At 41.6% G+C, this 17,288-nt stretch overlaps 1 protein-coding gene across 2 annotated transcripts; it reads right to left on the bottom strand.

The window, feature by feature from the left end:
• Positions 1-816: 816 nt before the first annotated feature.
• ACTR8 (actin related protein 8) lies at positions 817-16,735 on the bottom strand. 2 transcript variants are annotated; one of them, XM_090284009.1, is made up of 13 exons: positions 16,527-16,735; positions 12,566-12,736; positions 11,047-11,157; positions 9,673-9,777; positions 9,219-9,392; positions 8,639-8,732; positions 8,293-8,425; positions 6,959-7,112; positions 6,118-6,213; positions 5,501-5,641; positions 3,728-3,992; positions 3,109-3,272; positions 817-2,326 (listed from the first exon to the last, which is right to left on the bottom strand). In XM_090284009.1, the coding sequence occupies exons 1-13, from the start codon at positions 16,647-16,649 to the stop codon at positions 2,183-2,185; spliced, it is 1,875 nt and encodes a 624-aa protein (XP_090140135.1). In that variant the 5' UTR covers positions 16,650-16,735; the 3' UTR covers positions 817-2,182. The 2 variants fall into 2 exon arrangements, with proteins under 2 accessions (XP_090140135.1, XP_090140136.1); XM_090284010.1 differs by lacking the exon at positions 16,527-16,735 and adding an exon at positions 13,514-13,578 and having other exon boundaries at positions 12,566-12,699.
• Between the last annotated feature and the right edge of the window lie 553 nt (positions 16,736-17,288).

Genomic DNA, 17,288 nt, shown 5'->3' with positions numbered 1-17,288 from the left:
AAAACCTAAACTATTTACCTCAGCCCAAACTAAGAATAATGGGCAAAAGGGTTTTGGACAGGCGAGATGCGCCTAGCACACCTTCTTACAAAGAAGCTTTTTTTTTCCCTAATATGGAACATTGAAAAATTAATCCCTGCCTTTTGTCATCTAGTAGTTATGGATTGAATGATGTCTTTTAACCCTTTTCGCCAAATCTGTTGCCCCCAGAACACAACAAGGACACCAGCCTGTTAAACAAAGCAAGCCGTTGACCGGAGACAGCCAACTGACCTGGAGTCTGCACGATCCTTCCCCATGTGGGAAGGCCACCCTCCCCTCCACACCCCCACTCTTATTAGGGTTTTCTGGACCCAAGGGTAGGTAGGACGACGACCATGTCCAGCTTGAAGCAGCTAGAGGAGCTTGAGACCTTCGCCCATTGTCCTTTACAAGATTACAAAGGGTCCTAATATTTGAGAGGGGGGGGGATAGTTAATTTTTACGAACCAGGGGTATGGACTTGGGGGGGATTGCTGGGGGAGGGGAGTGCTGGGTGGAGGGGAACAAGGGGGAGAAAATTGGAACTGTTGTAACAATATAATCAATAAAAAACATTAATAAATAAATAAATAAATAAATAAAAGTGCTGATAACAGAAGATGGACATGGCTTACGTCAAAACTTGGACCAGAAGCCACTTCCTCTGAATCAACATCTCTACCAGTTATAAGAGTGATATGCTATTCCATGAAAATCTATTAAAACAGAAATACATTATGCCTTTGGAACTAGGTAGCCAATACTAAATTGTGTTGAGATAGCTCAGAAACAAAGTCAGTATTATATAAATTTATTGTTAAAAATTTCTTAAAGAATATACAATTTTCAAATTGAAGACATTCATTCCAAATAGTAGAGTAGTAAGTTAAATTTTGTTATACTGGTAGACTCTCCCTTGTTCCTAACCTAAAGGGCAGATACATAGGACACTCTTTTATAAATGCAAAACGCTCCACTACCAGCATTCCTCCATGTCCTAAAACATTACTGTTCTTATTCTATGTTCCACTCGTATCTCCAACCCTTAGCTGCCCCTATGTTTGTCTTTCCTCCAGTTCCACCTCTAGTTCTTGACAGAGAAAAGAAGCAAGTACAAGAGACTGGCAGAAATCAGGCACCTCTGATTCTCTCAGGTCTCTGAGCCCCAGGTGGCACTCCTGTCACCAGACAATGCCTTCTCCTCCTCTGGCCAGGGGCGCAGGAGGCTTCCCTAGGACCCAGAACACTGGTAGTAATAGTTGTCTGTATTATTTACATTTTGCTTCAGACTGCTCACAGATTAAGGTCAATCAATCATACTGAACACAAAGAACTCCAAATGCTTTCACTGGGTTCTTCAGGTAAAGGAAAACTGGGGGGTTGGGAGGGGGCTGATGATTAAGTTAGTAGTACCTTGCTTACCTGTACGACACATGCTAACAACTCTAAATTATACCCAAATCATTTCTATTTGGCTTTAGGAAGGAAACAAATTTTCTTTTCCTACTTTTGTTCTGTTTTGGTCAAATAATGACTGTTTTCTTTTCCCAAGCCTCAAGCGTGTTTGGTAATCAAAGCCAGCCAGCCCAGCCTTAAACCTCTGCCTTGGCAAATCTAGACCTGAATGGGCCCCCATAATTTTTGTAATCCAACAAAAAATTTAAAAATTAATAGATAAAACTCTTTTCCCTACTTGGAATTCCAAGAGCACAGGAGTCAACGTCATATGTGCTTGCTCTTCCAGACAAGAGGGAAAATATGACCATACAGTGCTCATAATTCAGGTCCCCAAGCCACATGTCCACCCCTCATGGTTGCAAGAGACTGTCTCATGATGCCCCAAAGTCAACTTAAATGAAGAGCTTCACCTCTTGACAACTGCTCAACCATTTTCCATCATGGGAGGTTCTGAGACCCTGAGACAAGTCTCAGGAAAGCTTACCACATTTTTTCTCAATGTCTTGACTACAGAAGCAGCTTGTAATTTCACACCAATATCATGTCCTCAACATAAAAATCAGAATTCATTTATTTTCCTTGAAACTGAAGCACCTAGGTCAGTAAATTAAAAATTAATTTAAAAAAATACATATTCTGTAAGTCTTTTGTACCAAGAGGCTTGTTTTGGGTCTTCTTAAAGAGTGACTTTTTCCTGCCTGTTTCACCATACAAAGGCAGCTCGCTCTCGTAACATGCGGACACCAAAGCGCTGCCATTCTCGCTGATAGATCCACAGTTCCTGCGTCGTATCCAAACAAGCCAGCACTGCCCCCCCTTTCCATGCAATCAGCCGGGGATCCATGTCCTAGAGCAGTGATACAGATATGTCAGCACAAACAGAAAAGACCTACACTTAAACATTTATTTGAATGAGTCAAGACCTAATAAGCCAGATTTTCAACCTATGCAAGACCCATAAATTTACATTACAAGTGTCTTTCTGTTTCAATTGACAGGAAAACTTTAGTTTTTATTAGTGAAACTGCTCCTATTCACTATTATTACACAGTCATCCCTAAAGGTAGAACGTATGTAAGGAAATAACTTACTATGAAGTTTGAGCAGAATAAATATACCCCACAATCTCTCCCTCAGGATTAAAATTAAGAACATTCCCAGGAACTATCAATGATATATAATGAAATCTAGGCACAATCTGTTTCTAAATTCCTAGGTTTGTATTTCAAGACAGTTCAAGCCTAAAAGATTCTTAAAGATCACCAGGTCCAGGGACCAGCAGCAGCTCCTTAATAGGAGAAAGAGAACAATGGAGTTATTCTGGCTGATAGTGTGACACCTGTCAGTCTTCTTCTCGCCCCACCATCCTTCTACAAAGGCAGAGTCAGTCCTGCCAGCTTTGGAGAGCACAGCAGGGATAAAACCCAGGGATCCAGTCCCCTTGTCCAGAGCTCCTTCCCCACACCTGTGACCTGCTGTAAGTAACAATTCCACTTGTCCCAAATCCTCAAGAACTCCCAGACACAAACCCATGACTTCCAGGATTTTATCTGTCCACATACATTAGTCAGAAAGAATCAATGCTGATTTCCTTTGCATACAATCCAACCTGCACCATGAACAACATACCTTAGGCCTTGTGATCACTTCCACATTTTCAATAATCCGCCTGAATGAAGGTGGCATTTTGTTGAGAATTCTGTGCTGCAGAAATTCTTGTGCTTTATGAAACATCAAACCACCTCCCACCACTAGGATGGAGCTGTACATCTTCTTTTTGGTATCATCAGATGCTGCAAAGACAGTGAAAGCCCTTCTCAGCTTTTCCTCCATATGCACCACCACCCTAGGCCAAGCCATCACCTCCTCTTGCTTGGATAACCACAAGAGCCTTCTCCAGGACTCCTCTCCAACCCCCTCAACAATGCAGCCAAACACAAACGTGAGCAGGCTGTTGTTCCCACCCTGCTACTTGCAGCATGACCAAAATCCCTATGGGGGCCTCAAAAGTCCAGTGTGGTGTATACTCACTTTTCTAGCTTCATCCTCACCCCGAGTCCCAGCTGCCCTGGCCCCGACACAGCCTTCTTCCTCAGCCTGGAATGCCGCCCACCCAACAAGACAAGCACAAGGTAGGCAGGTGCTCGGCTGTTTCAGAATAAGTATCCTGTGCAGCACTGCACGACCATGCCCTACCGTGAACCAATTCATTTAACTGCTATCTCCCAGCCTCCCCACAGGTGCTTACAACAGCAGTCTATGCTGTGAAGGATGGCTTTATCCAGGCCCAGGGCCTTCCCTTCAAACAGCGAGATGGCAGTCTTCCTCGACATCAGTGCAGTGAGGGCCTCCTCGGAGTCATTGCCAGCCATCAGACAGTCTCCCTGGGAGGACCCCAAATCCATCTCCTGGGAATGGATCCTTTCTGGAAGGTCAGAGGACTGCCCACGAAGATCCCCTTCAAATCCAATGGGTTTAGATGCAGACTTCCGGTCAGCAGTAGCTTTTGCAGACTTTAAATCAATGAAAAGGACAACCAAGAAGATGGTATGATTATGACAGAATACTGTCGATGTTCTCCAGGTAGACCTCTCACCACTATACGAGGGGAGACCTCAAAAAACCCCAAAATTATCTTCTGAAGAGCAGGCCCCTTGTAGTACAGGCTTCCCCTGCTAGGTGAGCGTTCTAGGAACCCATCTGCATCAGTGCATCAGCTGGCGTTGGGAAAAGCTGCGTTTGGCTTCAGTGCAATTTTTTTGAAGACTCTTTCAACATGTTTGCCCATTTCATGATGGATGACTTATGAGCGCACCTGCCCGCACAGCGCTGAGTGTTCAGCAGTTTTTGACTAAAAGTGGCATGAATCCCATGTCCCACCCTCCCTGTTCATCTGATCCTGCCCTGACTGATCCTCCTCTGATGACAACAAATCCTTAAAGGGAAACATTTTGTTAATGTGGATGTGAAAGAGGAAACACAAAAAAACCGCAGAAGCACTAAAGGGCATCAAAATTAAGTTTAAAAACTGCTTTGAGCAGTAAAAAAAAATGTCTCTGTAGGTGTATTGCATCAAATAGATAGTACTTTGAAGGTGACTGAAGTTTAAACATGTAAGAATAAATACACATATTTTATAGATAAATTCTGATTTTGTTGGGTCGCCCCCTCGAATACTACTATAAACGAAGGCCTGAGAGAGCAAACCCTCCCCCCCCCCCCCGCTCAAAGAAAAACAACAAATGAAGGCCTGTTGCTGTGGTGCAGAGAGGAAATACACCAGAGTCCACAACCAACCACCTGGGAGTGAGAGGTGATAGACAGAAGAGGGTGCACTATGGCAATTCTAAAGGAGTCATGACAGGCAGGGTGGGTCTCAGAACCTTCCTATACAGGTTGGAATTTAAAACTGAGATGTCAGTATAGATAAACTTTTCTTCCCTTGAACTGAGTTTTTAAGTGGAGTATTTTAGCGGAATTCTTGGACCAGTGACTGTTACGAAATCCTCATTTTCAGGCCTTTTCTAACTATGTTGTGCTCCCCTTTGGGACAGGAATGGGGACTAGAAAAGGCTTCCAGGCCTCTTCCTTCCACCCTGAGCTGCTGTCTCATTAGCAGACAACAGCTTTAATTGGTGCCCCTGCATCAGACATCCTATTACTGAGATCAACAATGGACAAGGAAACTCAGCTCTTTGCCTATGCAACACACCTCTCACACATTATAATTAAATATAGGTGAGATTTTACTGAACACATTTACTATGGATAAATATTCGAAAGTAACTCCATTAATTTAACCTTTAAATGTGTGGACTGGTATTCTGAAAATTGGATGAATGCCTGCTAAACAAAAAAAATCTGTCATCCAGATTTTAATTTAGATTTCATCTACAGTTTTAAAAACAGTATCAGCTTTAGTATGCTGTCAGATGGCAGTGACTGCAATGATCCATGAGTTACAGCCAAACTTCTCCTGCAGGGATCAAATGTCTCCCCTCACACCAGCATCCCTGCAGACCTGTTCTTGCTTGCTCTGTGTGGCCAGCAGGTAATGTTCATCATGAGGATCCTCAGGGTCACCCAGAGATCTGTGCTGCAGAGTCGTCATTTTTTGTCCAACGATTCCAAAGGTTGCTGGATAAAACAAAGCCATTGGAGCCTGTGTAAGGAAGGGAAAGAACAATCAACCCAGGATACTGTCCCTAAATAGAACTGACCCATTAAATTTTGTTCTTCAAAAAAACAAAACTGGCAGATTATGTCCTAGAAGTTAGATTGTGTAGTGTTCTTTCTGGGGGAGTAGCATTATTTCTTCAGTGCAGATAGGCCAGAAAACTCACTTATCATCCAGCTGAAGTATGATATGATACCACCGACTCTCAAAGCAAAAGTACAATATGTAGTAAGCTACTTTATAATTACCTAATAAGAATGGAGCCTCTCTCTCTCTAAATGCCTAATCACGTAATGGCTAATTACAAAGATGGTCCTCAAATCTGTTCTAATTTGGCATAGTAAATAATCTACAACCAGTTCACATTCTGACCTCATGAGGTTTCTAGCAAGCAAGCAGTCTCTCAGTCTGAGCCTGGGTGGCTTTCTTTCTACCCATGAAAATATACCCTCGTATCTTACCTGGAGTTTTTCATCTCCTAATCGAAACTGATAAAGCAGGGCAGGGGAATCTGGATGTCGAATCTGAAACTCATGGTCCTGAAGCCCAGAGATGTCCTGATTTCAGGAAAAGATGCTGTCAGTGAGTCAGTAAAAGTGCGGACAAGCTCCTCGAATTACAGCTAAGCCTCCTTACCATCTAACCGTCACCTATGAAAAGGCTGCCCTGCAACTTTCTGCCATACCCACCAGAACTTAGTAAGAGTTCAATGGTAAACTGCTTTCTTTTTAAACATTTGTGAAATTTCTGCCATCTGCATTTTTTGTTTTCTTCAATATTGGTAAATACTAATACAATGACCCAAATCAATAAGTAAATGCCCTCAATAACTAAGGAATGTTACCTAGTCTTATATTTCTGAATTTTTGTAATTCAGAACTGTATTACTTGAAAAGGTGAAAAAATGATCTAAAAAAGTATAAAAAGGTAGCAATCCAGATACAGCAATGATTAAATGTTGACTTTCCACAATACTAAGACAGTGCTTCAAATGATGCCATTTTATTAAATGTCTACATATATATTGCCTGCTAGTATTCATCACACCTAAAGGTGTATCTTCATCGTTTATCAGAATGATCAGAGCCGATAGGGATACATTTGCTAAACTCTTAAAAATAAAAAGAAAAGAAGCTTTTTTCCAGAGCCAGAGACACATCTACACAACTCTGACCTTACCTAACAACTCTCATTTCTTAAGGGCTTCAGCTTCAAGGCTTTATCAGCTAAGCTGAAAGGGTGGCATGATATTGTTAAATTTTTCCTGAAAACAAAAACTGTCAATTTCAATTTTGCTCTCACCTGATCTAAATGACAAAAAGTTTCTTTTAGGTGCTGCAGAAGAAGGCAATCCATTTTATTTGTTAACTGGCATTCCCTGTAAGGGAATCCAGCTCGCTGCATCAGCCAATAAAAACATCTTGATACATCAGATCCTCCATATGCCAGACAGAGTCTAGAGTTAAGAGAAAGAGCAGATGGGTAATATGTTAAGAAGGTGCAGATAGTGATTCAAAAACAATTAGGCACAGTAAAACACCAAGCTTCAAGAAATGTTTGTTGTAGGAATAAATGAAAAAAAGAACAGATGGATAGATGGGAGGGAGAAAGGGAACTCTAGAATGAAACAGTGGTAGCAGTCATGCTGTCTGCAAAAATATCCACAGCTCATTTCCAAGTCAATGTGTTCACCATTTGACAGCTGTTTGCTTAGGTATATTCTCTAGCATATAACGGTGACATCATTAGACAAACTTATGGGAGAAATCTGATAGGATACTACCCACTAACTGAATGTGTCTACACTTTGGAAGGATTACTGCTACATTATTTTAGTCGTTGGAGCCCTGAATCCAGTCTTTTCTCCATACCTTGAGACCCTTGGCATTAGACAATACAAACAACAGATGAGCCAAAATAACTCAATCTGGGCTATAGAATGTACTGTAACTTAGGATTAACCTTTCTCATGGACTTACTAGGACCTCTTTTAAATTTATTTCTATAACTTGAGATTCAAACTACCTAAATGTAAGGGACACGAAAAATTAGAACATCCTGAGAGCACAAAATGCTGCAGAGAGGCCACATGGGCACTACCTGAGTGTGCTTACCTGTGCTAGGCTTGTCTCAGGAATAACAAGTAGTAAACCGGCTCCTGAGAGTTAGTTTATTAACTCTTCTATCAGTGATGACAGACACTTGACCATCATAAAGTTACTCACTGAACACCATTTACGACAAGAAAAGCAAATACTTGGAAATGCTAGGTAGCTAGAGAACTCAAACCTGAAAAGCTATTTTCTCCAACACGACCTGCCTAGATCAAGTTTTCTTTTGAGTGACTGGTGTCTCTAGGCCAGCCCACAGCAAAGACACAGAGCTAACCTTACGCTTCCTTGAGGACTTTCAGGAGCTGCTGATGTGATCTTCTGTTACAAAGTTCCAGAGGAAAGGGCAAAGTCAGTGGTTTAAAGCCCAGCTAGAATTTGCACTTCCACAATCCTGTTGGTGTCCTAGGCAAAATTTAAATATATAATTCCTTATAAATAATTTCTTTCTAACTTGTGATGCTCGATAGTTGAACAGACCGTGAGGGGAGAAGAATGGGAGATGTCACCTCCCAAGTCCCATACCGAGTATTCCGATGAGAGACCCCATCCTCCACACAGCACACACTTGTCTTCTGGTCCCCAACATCTACAATGCACGTGCTGCTTAAACCACTTCCAAAAGTGGCACACACGGACTCCTGATGGACCACAATTCCTAAAAAACAAAAGGTAGAAGAGCAATCAGCTGGGGAGCAATAACTCTCCTAAGACAAAAAATCATCCAAAGTCTAGGAACCTCTGAGCAAATATTCAAGCATCGCTGACCCTCTTAAACAAGCATTTCAATAAAGCAGTGAATTGGATTAACTATATCAGTAAAAAAAAAGATTCTCATTTCAAGTAAGTTTCACTGGAATATCAGACATACCTGAAAAACCCATCTTCGTTAGGATCATATTCACTAATTCTTTCACATGCTGTTTATTATAGATATCAGGAATTAACAAGATACATCTATAATACTAAGGAGAACAAAGAAAAAAAGATTAAATGGTTAACACCAAAGTCAGCTCAAAATAAAGTTCACACTTGTCTTCAGAGAGGATTATCTCTAAAGCACTAGCAGCAATGGTCAGGGCCCAGAAGAAAAGCTCAAAACTCTCTGCTATCTTGTGGGTTTTATGAAAAAATAGGAAATGCTGATGTTCTTCTTTGAATTATTTAACACTTATGAAATAATAAAACAACTAATGTGTCTGAAAAAGGTCCAGAGAGAAGGCATAAACATGAGCACTTGCTGCCTGCAGAGCAGGAGAGATACCAAAGAAACAAACAGAATAAGAAAAAGAGAAAAAGCATTAAAGGAGAATTCAGGGAAGAAAAGATATCCTTAACACCTAAGGCCAAGAATGCTTCAAAGACCCTTTATTATATACAACTCAGTAATGTATACTTTTATTGACCAAGATTCTGAAAGATTATCCAAGTAACTGGGAATCTGAGCTCACCTTTAAATCTTTCAGTGGAATTTCCAAGTATTTTTGTATTGCATGAGACCATATTACTTCAATATCTGCCAGAACAGCTGTAAGGGAGCCCCCAGGTCCTGGGTGAATATTTAACTGACCTCTTCTAATAGGCCAGTGAATATTGTAACAGTCCAATGGATTAACATACAAGGCCTAGAAAAGATGGGGAAATGAACATGTTGTTAAAACTCTTCTCTCAGGGTTTAGATTCAAGTTCAAAACTCTAAGGCTAGAAATTATTATTTCTAGAACATCTGCTGAATGTTCTAAATGTTGAGGGTGAGTATCTAATACTTCAGGGGCCAGTGTGACTACCTGGTCCTCAAAGTAGAATTATAGAATGCTTGGAAACTATAACTGAATGGCAAAGCAAATGAATTTTAGCATTAGGATCAGTTTTTTTCTTCCATTTCATTGTAAAGAAGTTTCCTACCTCTTCTCCTACTAAAAACTCAGGGTGATGAGATGTGTTTGTCCACTTATTTCCAGAACAGTGATCTAAAATTGCGGGTCGCATCTGCTTGTTGTAGGAGCGTGCCTGAAAGAAAAGCGCATCACAAATTCTCTGAGTTTACGCAAGGGAAAAAAAGGGGTGAGTGTAGTATGAGTCCTCTTTTCTCCTCTCCCTCAGAGACCAAATACAGTGGCAAATTTTAATCGCAAAGCCAAGGTATTTGGGGAAATACTGACCGGTAACAAAAGGATTCTCTTGCCCTTTTCCACAACCTTGATTTTTCCTGTGACTTTTAACATCTGGGGCTGTCATTCACAGCCAGTCCAAAATTAATACTGCACTCTACCTAGAGCTGAATACAAATTTACATGAACTCACAGCCATTCCTAATTGTATTGGTTTATTATATTAAAATAACAAAAGTGGTAAGAATACAGCTTCCCACCAAGGTCCTGGAATTATACACTTGACACATTGTTGACCGGCCACAAAAAAACTCATGTTTTCAAGACTAAACGTTGTTGACTGTTAATGAGTTAACTCGTGTCTGCACTTGCATTAGCCTATACAATTCTTAAAACTGAGAGTAATATAGGGTTTTGTAAAAGTTTTCTTAATCATGTTTGATCGTGTTTACTTTATTATAAAAAAATTATTTTTCTAGATATTACGGGTTTTATCACAATTTTAGTATTGCAAAAATTTCAACTTTGGCGCATTGTGACAGTGAAGAATTTTTCAATGAATTATATGCAGATGCTTTTTCTGATTGTCCGAGCGACCTTGAAGTATATAGCAGTGATGTGGAAGATGATAGTCTGTCGGAAGACAGTTATATATTAGACCACCGAAACGGCAAAAAAGAAAAGTTCAACAAAACTAGATATATTTGCAAAACCTGTTGTGTACCATTGCATGTAGGTGAATGCTATACAGTTTATCATACCAAAAAGTTATTAAAAGTTATAGAGAAGATATGTACAAAGTTTCATTTCAATACATTATGTATTAATAAAGTCTACTAAAGTTTATTTAGATTGTTCTATTTTCATATTCAATTATGAAAAAACAGCTGATGAGATGGGATAGCTTTTATATAAAATTGCGGGTCAACAATGTGTTAAGACTCTCAATAAACTGTAAATTTTATCAACTTGTGGTAAGAAACACCACATTATAAATTATATGACTTGCCTAAGCATTTGTGACACTGATTCAGGTATTCCATAGGTGGTTCTGGTTTTTCTTCCTTTTTAAAGAAAACCCCCTCTTGTATTTGCATAATGAAATAGGTAGAGCATAATGAACAGCATTATGTGCTAAAAGAACAAATCCGCAGAGTTGAGACCGAACCTGTTCAGGGGACACAGGAATCCGTCTTGTACCATTTGACATCTTTTTAGACCAGATTGCTTGATCCACCATTTTAAGACCATTTTGTCTTTGTTCATTACTTTCAGGTTTCTGGGAAAACAGAATGGAAGATGAACAACATAAAGGACGGTGAAAAAGGAAGGCAATCTGGCAAACTACTCATTGAATGCAGCAATGGGAAATGCTCCCTTGTCAACAAGTGGCATTTCCTTAATCTCTAACATATGTATTAATCTTCAGAATTCAAAGTAATCTTTTTATTATTTACAAATTTAAAAAGTCATAAAAGAACCCTCACTATAAACCAAGTATTTTAAAAAATCTATAATTTTGAGTGACTGGGTTCTTAACAAAATTTCATAGCACTAATCAAAGCATAGCTACTTTTCCATTTACAAAGTATTACAGAGATGCTCTCATATATTTAAATCATTTTCAGGTTTATGACTTTATAACAGTTATATTTCTTCATGTGTTATTATTCTTAATCAATAAATGTTCAATTATTTTGATACTGTAAAAAACATATCTATAAATTTTTATGTAAAAATGTTATTTTACTTACTTTCAATTGTTATTCTCTAAAGTAGAATTATAAGATTAAAAAATGGAACCCTAAGGCTTACTATAAGAATTACAAAAAAAATTGAAAGTTCCTGAAACTATCCTTGATTTAAAATTTAAAAGTGGATTACAATGTAATATACATATTTAACATCTATCACAAAAAATTTTTCCTCATAATTATCATTTGCAAAATAGGATAAAGTAAATGTTTACTGTAAAGAAATATATATGTTTTGCCTTTAAATTATGATTTGATCTAAGATTGTAATAAGTGCTTATTGTAGCAATTCAATTTGCTCATGAATTAAAAATATGAGTTCATTTTAAACTCTAAGTATCTGGAAGAGAAATACAGCAGTCAGTTAATAAAGACCGGACTGCATTATTTTAAGTGGGTGATAATTCTGTACCTTACATTAAAAATCACCATCAATACTCAGTTCATCCCGATGGGTTAAAAATTAAATTTACTTTTGTTATAATTATTTACTTACAATCTGAAATTGCTAGCTCAGATGAAAAATGGTTTGTAACCCTGAATGATACTATTACTTTATTTTAGTATTTTTAAATAATTTTTATAATTTTTATTAATTTATTTTTAGAGAGAGGGGAAGAGAGGAAGAAAGAGAGGGAGAGAAACATCAATGCCTGAGAGAAACATTGATTGGTTGTCTCTTGTATGCCCCCAACTGGGAACCTGGCCTGCAACCCAGGCACGTGTCCTGACTGGGAATCAAACTGGCGACCTTTTGGTTCACAGCCATCACTCAATCCATTGAGCCACATCAGCCAGGGCTGATGCTATTATTTTAAAACACAAAGCTATGAAGATGTTTATTCAGATGACTGCATATACTTGCATGCATGTCTAGCCTTCCCAAGGAAACAATCTTGGGCTTTCTCTCCAGGTCCTCCGTTTGTGACTTACATTTAGTCCCTCCCTTAGGAGCCAGTTGTCCTTGTATAGGGGCTGCCCTTGTTGTTTGTGTCTCCGTGCAATGACATGAGGAATGCTGGCAGGAAGGGTGTCTGTGGCCCGGCCAATCCTTAAAGTTGTTGAACCTGGATGTATGACAACAATGAAGTTGCTCTGGATTTGCTGCAAATATAGAACAGGAGTGTGACCTTAGTAAGTAATACGCAGGTAACAAGTTAAATAACATATAGATAACAGTATAGACTGAGAAGTTAGTTTCCTGTAATGATCATCAGACTCAAAGGTATCAAAATAATTCAGTAAAGGGAGTTCTTTGAGAAGCATCCAATTATTGCTCTCTACCTGAATAAAATTCATTTTATAGTTCTGTGTTCCCAAGATCTAACTCATAGTACATAGTCCAACAAATATTTGTTTAAATGAATGGAACCATAATTATCCAACACAAATTAACCTATTGGACATTTCTGTGCCAGACACAGTGGATACAATGGTAACCAAGACAAAGTCCCAAAAATCAGAGAACTTTCTGTTTACTAGGGAAGACAGTTAAACAAAGAATAAGAGTGTGGGGAATACTGTGACTAGTGAAGTGCTGGGTTCCCTAAATTGGAATCACCTATAGTTGTAAAAAAAAAAAAAAAAAAAAAATGACCCTAAGCTTTCACTACAAATTCTGGGAATCAGAATCGCCAAAGAGTGCCTAGGAATCTGCAATTTTCAAAAGCTCCTGAGGTAATTAGCATGACCACTCAGGTTTAAACTCACCGGTCGAACAGGTAATGGGAGAAACTAATGTAAGGATACAATTATTTTTGCAATACTGGAAAGTAAGGCTTTACACATCAACCACTTCCAGGTGTGTACATAAACTATATTTTGACTACTTAAAAAAAAAACAACACTGCACTTTACTTTTGTTAAATCTGTGCTATTTACCTAATCTGGCAAGAGACTGGGGATGAAAACCCAGAGTCCATAATTCTATCTTCATAAGTCAGAAAACTTGGCCGCACTTCACAATCCATTCTTGGAAGATGATGACCAAGGACTGACAAAGTGGTACAAATCAGGACAGTGGAAGGCTGCAAACTTTCCTTTGAGATGATAATTGTTTTATAAACGAAATTCTCAAGCTGAAATTCTCAAGCCGACAGAATATAATCCAAATCACTTGGGGAACCTTAACCATGTAAACTTGTTGAGGGATCCCCAATTTCAGTAGGGAGTGGGGGAATGACATTTTCTCTGACAATAGGATCCCTCTGTTAAGAACCACCACGCCAGCCTGACTACTTAGCTAGCACCTACTCTGTCCTGTTAACCCTGGCTGGTTTAGCTCAGTGGATTGAGCGTCGGCCTGCGAGCTGGGTGTCGCTGGTTCGATCTTCCAGTCAGGGTACATCAGAGAAGGAAAACTCTGACTCCAAAAAACCTCCGCTGCCTTGCGGCATACCTCTTCAGGGGAAAGGCTAAGGGAGTAAACCCCGACAGAAAATCCGGAGCCGGAGTCCCTAAGGCGGTCTGACGTTGTAGTCAACACCGGCAACTTCTGCGGCGCACCTGAAGCCAAGCTGTATCGACTCCGTCTTTCCCTTGGACCCTTCAGCTGCGAAGAGGGGGGGTCTGCTGCATGGGCAACAGCAGACCCTCCATATCACCCTGCCCAGGCTCTGTAGCTTCAGCTCCACTGGAGAGGACACTCCAGCGTCATCGCAAGATGTCGATTCAACACGGGAGGAGACAGATGCCGTGTCACTCCCGAATCGGACTGCACAGCCATTCTCGGCGGTGCAGATAGACACTTAAGAAGCTACACCATCGTCTCGAGACGGACGGCTGCCGACGACTCTGTCCTGTCAGAGAAGGAAAACTCTGATTCCAAAAAACCTCCGCTGCCTTGCGGCATACCTCTTTAGGGGAAAGGCTAGGGGAGTAAACCCCGACAGAAAATCCGGAGCCGGAGTCCCTAAGGCGGTTTGACGTTGTAGTCAACACCGGCAACTCCTGCGGCGCACCTGAAGACAAGCTGTATTGACTCCGTCTTTCCCTTGGACCCTTCAGCTGCGAAGAGAGGGGGGGTCTGCTGCATGGGCAACAGCAGACCCTCCATATCACCCTGCCCAGGCTCTGTAGCTTCAGCTTCACTGGAGAGGACACTCCAGCGTCATCGCAAGATGTCGATTCAACACGAGAGGAGACAGATACCGTGTCACTCCCGAGTCGGACTGCACAGCCATTCTCGGCGGTGCAGATAGACTCTTAAGAAGCTACACCATCGTCTCTCGAGACGGACGGCTGCCGCCGACGACGACGACGACTCTGTCCTGTGCTTGAAGCCACAGTGTGTCCTTCTGGCATGTTTCCATTTTAAATATTTCTGTACTTTGCCATTAGATAAAGTCTGGAGTTCCAAGATCAAGGCCCTGCCTATTTCTTTAGCCTTACTCTAGAACCACTTCCTTTTTGGTCAGTACATCCTACATACGATTTCCTGGATATCACTGCTTAAGACGAGATAGTTAATAGTACAAGTGCCACAGAGGCCATGGAAAAACTAAAGCGTGTTATACAACTGAAGGAACTTAAGGAAATGTTGCTGTCATGGTTAAGGACCCAGGCCCTGGAGTCACACACTTGGCTTCAGACTGTGCTACTTCCTTGCTCTGGATGAAGTTCCTGCCTCATAGAGTAATTGTGAAGATTGAGCGAGTTAATAACCCACCACAGGCTCAGAGTCTGGCTAGCTCTTCCAAAACTCTCTATTAACTTCAGCAGTGGCCAACCAGACTCTCTGGCTTATATGGCCTTCATGAGATGGCCCCTGCTACGATCTCCAGTTTTATCTGTTGCCCCCTCTTCTCCCTCTATTCCAGACATCCTGATCTCCAACACTTCATATCCTCTGAGCCCAGGTCTCTTCCATGCTATTCTCTCTGTCCCTGAGATTTCCCCTTCCCCCTAGCTAACTCTTAATCATCCTTCAGATCTTAGTCCAGATGTCACTTCCTCTGAAGAAACCATCCCAGATTATCACTAGCCCTCCCCCTACCACGTTGATACCAGTGGTCCAATCCCTGCACTCCTCCCACCCCCAGAAGGCGGTAAGCAGCAAGCCCTCACAGACCATTCAGTCTGCCCCTCAACTAGGTAAGTGGAGAAACTGACCCCTGTGCAACAGCGATAACTGTTCCAAGGGCTTACCATGTGCCAGGCACAGTGCTATGTCTTTTACAGCTGCTTGGCCAGTTGGGCATTATCCTTAACACGTCTACCAATAAGGAACTTACCTCAGATGTCCAACAAGAAATTCGGAGCATTTAAATGCCTCCTGAGTTCTGTTGTGAATTTTAATTACCTTTGTCCATTTTTCTATGGGAATGCTGGTATTTTCTTCACTGATTAGTAATATTATATATAAAGTCCCTTTGCCTACCACGTACTGCAAATAATTTTTTTCTGGTATGACTTAATCTTGTTTTTTACACACGCATCCAATGTCTACGTAGACAAACGTCTGCCTTTTCATTGCTTTCAACCCTGAAATGATACTCGAAATTTCCTTAACAAAGAAAAAATGCATGAACCTCTAACTATCCCTTACCAAGTATGTGCATATACTCCCAGTGAGCCTGGCCCGATGCTAATCTTTACGTGCCATCACTAAAACCCCACACATCTGGGAGGCAGGTGGCAGCCCTGTCCTTGTTTCGAAGCCCGGGAAGCTGGGGCTCCCACAGAGGATGGAGGCGATGGACAGTGGGGACGCAGTCCTCACCTGGATGACCCAGCGCGCAGGGACGCGAGAGGAAACGAGCACCCCCCTACACCACCCACGACCGTGGGGACCCGAAGCCTTTCCACAGCCTCCAGACTCCCTCCGCAAATCGGACAGCCCAGGTCCGTGGCCAGCGTGCAGGGCCCTCACCGAGCCCCACCCTCGGCACCTAACCTCCTGCAGGGACTCTGGCACCAGCGCCGGTACGATGGGCCGCTTCACGCCGCGCTGCTCCTTTTCCTTCTCCCCGCCTTTCTCCTTTCCATTCTCTGCGTCCCCCTTCTCCGCCTGGGTCATCGTGGCCGCAGACCCCTACGAGCCTCTAGTTTCCACGCCACACCGCACACTCCAGAAGGCCCACAGCGCAGGCGCAGTCTCCCTGCTGGCTGCCCACAGTAAAGATGGCCGACAGGGACTTGTGCCAGAGAATCCTGGGAAACGGAAGGGCGGGGCTGTCCCCTGGGGGGATGGGTTTGGAGGTAGGCAGGGGTGTGTGGATTATAGGGATGGTGCTGCGATCGGTCTTGGCCATAGCGTGCCAGCACGTCAGGTACTTTGTTTTTGCTTTGAGCACTTTTGATGGATCAGCCAGACAACCGGCATCTTATTTCGGCCTCACATCTCTTCTGGATTCTCACTTTGCATACATTTAGTTCTTATTTCACTGATCCTGCTCAGTCCAGCCCGATGTTAGGATTCTCTGGAGCTAGGTCTCTACAGTACACACTTCTTGAATGACTTTATCCAGTCTCATGGCTTTAAAGATGAAGAAAGCTCCCAAAATATACTTCAGCGTGGACCTCTCCTTGAGATATGTTTGGTATCTCCCCATGGATGTCAACAAGGCATTGCAAAGTTAAGTATGTCCAAAGTGGAACTCTTGATGGACCCCCCACATTTATGCTCTCAGTAAATGTCATGCTGATACCATCCCCA

This window comes from Furipterus horrens, unplaced genomic scaffold (genome assembly GCF_987537825.1).
Source record: "Furipterus horrens unplaced genomic scaffold, mFurHor1.1.pri manual_scaffold_7, whole genome shotgun sequence".
Taxonomy (NCBI): domain Eukaryota; kingdom Metazoa; phylum Chordata; class Mammalia; order Chiroptera; family Furipteridae; genus Furipterus; species Furipterus horrens.
The sequence above is the reverse complement of the archived record's forward strand: the minus strand, read 5'-3'. Positions and strand labels throughout refer to the sequence as shown.